This window comes from Myotis brandtii, unplaced genomic scaffold (genome assembly GCF_000412655.1).
Source record: "Myotis brandtii unplaced genomic scaffold, ASM41265v1 scaffold103, whole genome shotgun sequence".
In the NCBI taxonomy this organism is placed as follows: Eukaryota; Metazoa; Chordata; class Mammalia; order Chiroptera; family Vespertilionidae; genus Myotis; species Myotis brandtii.
The window spans coordinates 4,466,821-4,474,637 of NW_005353460.1; the positions used below are offsets into that span (position 1 = coordinate 4,466,821).

Genomic DNA, 7,817 nt, shown 5'->3' on the forward strand with positions numbered 1-7,817 from the left:
GGTATTTGGAGGCAGGGTCTTTGGAGATGAGGCCATGAGGGTGAGACCTCAATAATGGGATTAGTGCCCTTCCATATGAAGAGGAATCGACCAAAGCCATCTCATCTTTCCACCATGTGAAAAGCAAGAAGGCGGCCATCTGCAACCAGGAAGAGAGCTCTCACCAGAACCCCTCTGTGCTGGCACCAAGATCTCACACATCCAGTCTTCAGAACCGTGAAAAACAAATGCCTGTTTTTCAAGTCACCCAATCTATGGTATTTTGTTAGAGTGGCCCAAACTAAAACAGCAGTCGAGATCCATGGAATTTCCATACCTGGGAGACTCTGGGAAAGGTGTAGCGGAGCTACACCCTCTGTCAGATGGGAAGCTGAGCATCCTTTACCGCTTGTCATTCACAGTCAACCAAGATGCCTTAGACTTCAGTGACCTTTGAGATGAAACTGCTTAATTTTAGTGAATTAGCTCTAACAGGCAGGGGTCTGGACATGATGATCCATCAGTTTGTATGTGGTAATTAGAGGCAGACTAGATCTGATGACCCAGTTTGATCCTGGTTTTCAAAAGACAAATTAGTCTTGTGGGATAAAAAAATTCAGGAAGAAATGGTTAGGAAATTATTTAATTGAAAGGAAGAAGGAAGGAATTAAAAGTATTGTTTTTAATGAATGTTAAAAGACCAAAATTTTTCTAATATTATGACTAGTAGGAGGAAAGCAATGGAAAAGAAACTGGGAGCCTCATAAAAATCAAGCTGCTTTTCTAAAGCAGAAATTGGCACACTCGGGAACATGAAGGGAGAACAAAAGAGAAAAGAGACAAGTGACGAAAAAGGCCAAACCTAGAACTTTTTATGAAAAGGGAAGAGACCTATATTGTATCATGAAGAAAAGGCGGGGGGTTTTTTGTTTTGTTTTTTGTCATTCAGATTACAAAACCCTGGAATGGTCTATCAAAGAAGATTGTGGAAGCTAGGGTCTTAAAAATGCCAAAAAAGTAACAGATGTTTTTCTGTCTTGCAAAGATTTAAGTACTTGCTTGTCTAACATATGTAAAGGGCAGGACCAGAAAATCTCTTGCATTTTCTTCCAGTTTTTGATCTGCCTGCAGCCCAGCAGTCTTTTGCAGGTTGACAAGAAGTTTCACATGTGTCTCTTTCAGAAAATTAACACCAGTTCCTTACATTTGCGATGTGCTTTTTGTTTTCCAAATGTTTTGTCAAGGGGAAGGGTACAATGAAATGGTCCTGGGATTTAGAATCAGAAAACTAGGCTCGAGTCCTGAATCTGCATTTTTATTAACTTGGGACACCTTAGAGAAATTACTTTCTTCTCTGTAAAATAGGGGTGATAATAATACCAACCTAACAGGGTTGTTGCCAGGGAAAAGTGAGATGAGGTCTGAAAGGATTTGGAGAATTTGAAAATATTTTGCATATGTAAATAGTTAATTCATTATTGTCTTTGTCTGCTATACATTGATGTAGAGAGGTACCACTTTCCCATTGGCAGGTGAAGCATAGCTTTCCCATGATCACCAGGAAGTGATTTGGCCAAGACTGGAACTTACCACTTCTAACTCAGAAAATCGGTTCTCTTTCCCTGACCCCACACAGCTTGTCAAGCAGAAAAATGTTCTGGCCTTGAACCCTTCAGATGGCACGGACACACGCAATCCCTGCCCAACTGCCCAGTTTCCAACTGTGTTAAGTGGTAAGGCTGCTTAGTTTGTGGGAGATCTTTTCCAGTTCTCACTTTGGTTGAACATGTTCCTACTCAAGGTCTCTTTGTGGGTGAAAAGCTTCTAGAATCTTTGAGACGTTTGCATAAGTGTGCATGTACCTGTGTGTTTAACAGACTTGGCAGGTTTAGGTGTATGGGACAAATGCACACAATCCTGATAAAAGGTCAAAATAATTGACTGAAGAAATCACTCTTTCAGTCTACGTTTGCTTTGACGGTGGTGCCAGGGTCACGCGGGGCTAGATGCTTAGCCTTAGCCAATGCAAATAGAGAAAAACAAACTTTTACACAATGTAGGTCAATTGAAAACCTAGAACTAATTGAAAGTCCCAAGAACAAGAGAAATCTAGAAAAATTCTGTTCCCCCCAAAAATAACTTCACACGTAAAATAACAGAAAAGTAGATAATAGAGAAATAAACACAACTATAACAGACTGATCTCAACAAAGCAAAATAGGGGTATTGTTAGAATTATCAATATAGACTTCAAGGCAAAAAGATTAACTAGGATAAAGAGGTTTACCATCTTCTGATATAAGATAAAATCACCAAGAAAATATAATAGTATTCAGCCTTCACATACCAAATAAAACAGTGTTACACTAATATAAAGCATAAACTTTTAGAGAATATATAGATCATAGGAGACTTGAATACTTCAAGTGGAGAAAACACTTCCTTTTTAAAGAAAATTTGTTTACATACTAGCCAACAAAGAAAATCTCCTTCCTGTCTGTTGGCTGACTACTCCCACATGTGCTTTATCTGCATGTTATAAATAAAATGTAAGACATTTTCCGACTCTATAAACTCTCAAGGGCAGGTACTAGCACCTGAATGTATGTTGAAAGCACTCCATGAGATAAGATGAATAAATCACTGACCAACATGGTTGAATGCATTACCAGTATCACATATGTCATGCTACAGGCATCACACCTAAAAGTACCTGCTCTGTCCTGCACCTGTCTCCTCAATGCTACCTAGGGACCCCTGGGGCTTTGTGGACCCTGGTAGCTGTGCACACTACAGGTTCTCTTCTCTCTGTCAGCAAACCCCAGTTTTTGTGTTAATTTCTGCAATTCACTAGGTCTGCACCCTGATCTTTCCTTTACCCACGGGAGAAATGTCACCCCCAGAAATGGGCACCACAGAAAATGTTTTCCTGGCCTGTGGCAGGTAGAAGAGTGTCATGACTAAGAGGGATTTTGGAAACCCCTCCAGGTGTTGTCAGGGGAGTGGAGCAGGGGATTTGTCAGTAAGGCCTTGCCTGTCTGGTGGGCTTTGGTAGTTAAACAGTAGGTGGGGCTGGCACGTTTCAGAGGTCCCAGCATAGAGCAATCAAGATGACAGTACTCTAATCAGAATCAGCTTACTGAGGCCCAAATTAACCCAGTGTCACCTGTCCCCTGACTGGCTCACTAATCCAATAGTGATTTAGTAATAATGATATTCATATTCTATCATCTCCTCATTTATTGGCTAGAGTAATTATTCTTTACATATCTTGGATATTTACACATAATAAAGGTAAAGGGATTTTTAAAACAACCCTCCCTGAAAAAGTTTTCCAAACATATTGAATGTTTAATAGAAGCCAAAGAGAGGGGAATGAATACAAATCTTGACCCTTAGTCTCTGGTTTTGGCTCTTCCTAACTGACTTCTGACTTCTCACTTGAGATTAGTCCAGTTAGGACTATGTGGGAATGCAACCTCATGGCATTTGAGTAGTGATGGCACTCTGGGACAGCACTGGTTTGGTTTTGTTAGTGTACGTGTGTGGGTGAGAGAGAGAGAGAGAGAGAGTGTGTGTGTGTGTTTGCATCTTGCAGTGGGGGCCAGGGTATACTTCTTACCTTGGGAAAATTTTCCCTGACTACTTTCTTCGGTCTTTATTTTCCCTCAGGGCTTGACCAGCTCTGTCCAATAGTAGGATTAAGCAATCTACATATTATGAAATACAATTTTTAGTAGCCACATTAAATAAAGTCAAAACAGGTGAAAGTAATTTTAGTTGTATATTTTCACCCATTAGAGCCAAGCTATTATGATTTCTAAATGTCATCAGAGTACACATTAAGTTCGTTTACATTTTTTGTACTGAGTCCAGTAGTCCAGTTTGTACATTCCATTTATAACATACTCTTGCTTTAGATTTTATAAGATTCACAGCCATAAAATAATATTCACATAAATAAGTTATCCAAATATATTTAAAAGTTTCCCACTTAAAGATCATGTCAGATGAGCAATGAAAGGTTCCTGTTGGGTCTAGTAACAAAGGAGTCATTGTGACCTTAGCCTAGAATGGTAAGGGCAGGTGGCAGTGCAGCTGAGGCTGGTCGGAGGAGGTGGGTGAAGGTGAGGCCACAGAGACACATACTGCAGATGACTTTTCTCAATGGTTCACAACTAAGGAGTGGGAGTAGAAAGAGCAGTGGTTAAAGAAGGGTCCAGGGAGACCAGGTGAGAAATTTCCATGTAGTTAGGAAAGACTTGCAGCTATGTAATGCTGAGGGAAGGATTCAGTTCATAAAGAGAGATTAAAAGTATAGGGGTGTCCTAGTCGTTTTGCTCAGTGGATAGAGCAACGGCCCTCAGACTGAAGGGTCCCAGGTTTGATTCTGGTCAAGGGCACCTACCTTTACTTGCAGGCTCGATCCCCAGCCCTGGTCAGGGTGCCTGCGGGAGGCAACCAGTTGATGTTTCTCTCTCACTGTCTCTCCCCATCTCTTCCATTCTCTGTTAAAAAAAAAAGTCAATGGAAAAATATCTTCGGATGAGGATTAACAACAACAAAAATAAGTAGGGGAAATATGGAAATGTTGGTAAGAAGAGCTTAATAAGAAGGAAGAAGAGATGAGATCCAGATCACCACTGGAGGATAAAAGAAATTTAAGTATTATTAGAGCAAATTGGGAAGCAACGGAAGCTTATCAGAGATACTTGCAGATTTGGCAACTACATAGGTAAAATTTCAATCTAGTAGTATTTTCACAAGTTTTCTGTGAAATAGCAGACCAATGAAAGGATATCAAATATATATGAAAGAAAAAAGTGGAGAAATTTTGAAACAGGCTTTAGGAAAAATTGAGGAGTAAATATGTCAACACATTTTAAAAAAGTAAAATTTTTAGGCATTTTGGGTGCTTCATGATAGATGTAGGTGATTTCATCATATTAACAGTGGTACCCAAATATTGTGCAATTATCTTAAGACCAGCAGTAGCAATAGCATGGTAGATAATCAGATCTTTAAATTTGAAGTTTTACAAGGTAGACATGATGAGTGGTAAAGAATTTTGGATTATTCCAGGGAATTATTGAGATCATAGTCCATGGAATCCAGAATTAATAGGAATGTGTGTGTGTTATGTGCCATTGAGTCAGCTCCGACTCCCAGCAACCCTATGAATGAGTTATGTCCAACAGCCCTGTCCAGCTCCTGTAGATTCATGCCTATGGCTTCTGTTATGGAGTCAGTCCATCTCCTATTTATTCTTCCTCTTTCCCTGCTGCCTTCTATTTTTCCCAGGATTATTGTCTTTTCCAAAGAACCATGCCTTCTAATTGATACAAAGTGGGGAAATTAAGATAAGAATCTGGTGATCTGGCATAACTTCCAATCTTGAAAAATGGGTATCTATTGTATGAGTGTTTAAAAATATTAGAAATCAGACATTTGTAGTGTGTGAATATGTTTTCTGAATTATTTATTTTTGAACATGACCAAACTTCTGGGATATGGGAGTGAGTCGCTAAAAGTGGGTTGGTTGGTGATGCCACTAATGATTTTAGCTCTGAAATCCAAGCGGTCAATGTGTTAGCGCCAAATGAATACTCACATAATACAAAAGAATGGTAGGAATTTGGACTTAGAAAAAGATTGGGTACTATGTATCATGAGAGAGTACCAAGACTAAATCAGGTGTAGTGAGAGTGACAATGACAAAAAGAGAATAAAATCATACTCATAAAGAAGAGGGTCTTATAAGATGTTGGAGGATAAATGATCTGGACTAGGTTCCGGGTTTTGACCTTGAGCTTTCTGTTCTTGACAAATCTGCTTGATGATTTCCCAGGATGCAGGTGAGATCTATCCCCAGAGGGAGGGTGGAAGTACAAGACAGCTGAAGTAATTGTCCTAAGAAGGCAAGCTTCATTTATCATGTAGATCCAATTTCACGATTTATTTTTATAGAGTAAATGGAAAAGAGATACGATGGTCAAGACTTCACAGAGGAAGTGTCATGATTGGGTAAACCAATCCAAACCAAAGCCTGACTTAAGCATCTCCATCCCTTTGAGGATGTCCAGTAACATATTCAAGAGTCCAGTTACGAGAATCACATCCCACCCGGGCAATGAGGTCAGATATCATCAGTGGGAGGAAACCTTGGACAAGCCCCAACAGGTGTGCTGGCAGAAGAGACTTCAAGGACTCCAGGCCTGCAGCAGCACAGGACAACTCTTAAGTCCTTTCGATCTTACCAAAGCCCTGCAAACACTTGTGCCTAGTTGCACAGGTGAGTCCCTGCCTGGTGTTCTCACAGGGGGTCCTCGCGGCCGCTCCATGTCCAACCCTGCCAGGTCCTCACATGGGGCAGAGATGATTCCAGGAGCTGGTCTGAGCATCCCACAGCTCCCCTGCAAACAATTCCTGGTAACCGAGAAAGATATCAAGAAACAGGAAAGGAAAATGAAGATGGCAAGAGAGAGACTGGCGAGAGCGTTAATTGCAGACAGACTCGCTAGTGAGACAGAGAAAGTGAGGGACCAAGAAGAACATCCTGAAAAACACTAGGAAAAAAAAAAGAGAAGACGGTGCAGGTGAAATGGAGAACAACACGTTGTTAATGTCTCTTTGCAGTGTCCCGAATGTTTTCTTGCTTGGAGCTTTTAAAACTTTAAAATATACCAATGTGTGTCTGTATTAAACTTCTTCATGTGACATAGGATATATAGACAGTGATCTTTTTGAGGTGAGAGATTTGGTTCCAGGTGAAGAGAGAAAGATCTTTCCTTTTCATGTTGTACTCTCATTTTCCTTTGCTATGTGTGTTATTTACTTGTACTTTAAAGTCAACAGAGAGTTATCAAAGTCATGGGGTTATTTGGTGTTTTGCCCTCACAGTCACAAAGTAAAACCTACCAGTCAGAATGGATTGTCCTTTTTGTGTAATATTCCTGTAGATTCCAAAATAGTATTTTATTAAGGAGCTTTTATATTTATGTTCTAAAATAAGATATCTTCTTCTAGGTCTGTATTTTTTCTGTCCTTTGTTGCACATTAACTTAGAGTTGCATATAATGAAATACCAGACTTGCCTTCATTTTTTAGATTTATATGTGTTTCAATTTAGTTCATGAAGATTGACATGCCATTTGGGAGATTACAATATCAAGAGAGACTGTTTTTAGCATCATTGATCTAACAATGAGCTACTGCTTGTTGGGATTTATTTGTCTATTTACCTGATCAAGCATGTTGTATTATCAAATCCTCTTTATCATTACTAAATTTGTGTAACATATTTATCACTTCCTGAGAGTAATTAAACAATAATAGAGTATCTATAGTATTTATATCTTCCCTAAAAATGAATTATTTTTAAATTGAATCTTCTCTCCTCTATTCTCCCATGTGGTAATCATCTGAAATTTTAGTTAGAATGTGTTTTAATGTCTTTCATTAAAATTAATACTAATTTAGTTACACTAATTTTCTTCTTTTCCTCATTATTTATGTTATATTTTTCTAGGCTTACATTTCTTCTTCCTGATGTACATTCTTTACTGGTTCTTTTACTGAAGGCCTGTGGGAGGTTACTTTGAGACTGTCTGTATGCCTAAAAAGGTCTTTATCTCTCTCTTTGACGCATAGTTTGGCTGGGTATTTAAATTAGGTTCTTAGCATTTTTTTTCTTCCTTGTTAAGTTTAATATTTCTGATATTATCATTATTTAATATTATCATTATTATAATCTTTAGAGAAAGCATTCCTGAGAATGACTAAGGATGTGAAGCTCACACCAAAAATGTGTGAATGGGTAGCATTAGTGTAAGTTTAAT

The 7,817-nt window shown here is 38.9% G+C and overlaps 1 protein-coding gene across 1 annotated transcript; it reads left to right on the top strand.

The window, feature by feature from the left end:
* The first annotated feature begins 5,953 nt into the window (after window positions 1–5,953).
* On the top strand, window positions 5,954–7,318 carry MBD3L1 (methyl-CpG binding domain protein 3-like 1). Its single transcript, XM_014537005.1, has one exon. It carries the CDS (start codon window positions 5,968–5,970, stop codon window positions 6,547–6,549), a length of 582 nt encoding a protein of 193 aa, XP_014392491.1. The 5' UTR covers window positions 5,954–5,967; the 3' UTR covers window positions 6,550–7,318.
* The last annotated feature ends 499 nt before the right edge of the window (window positions 7,319–7,817 follow it).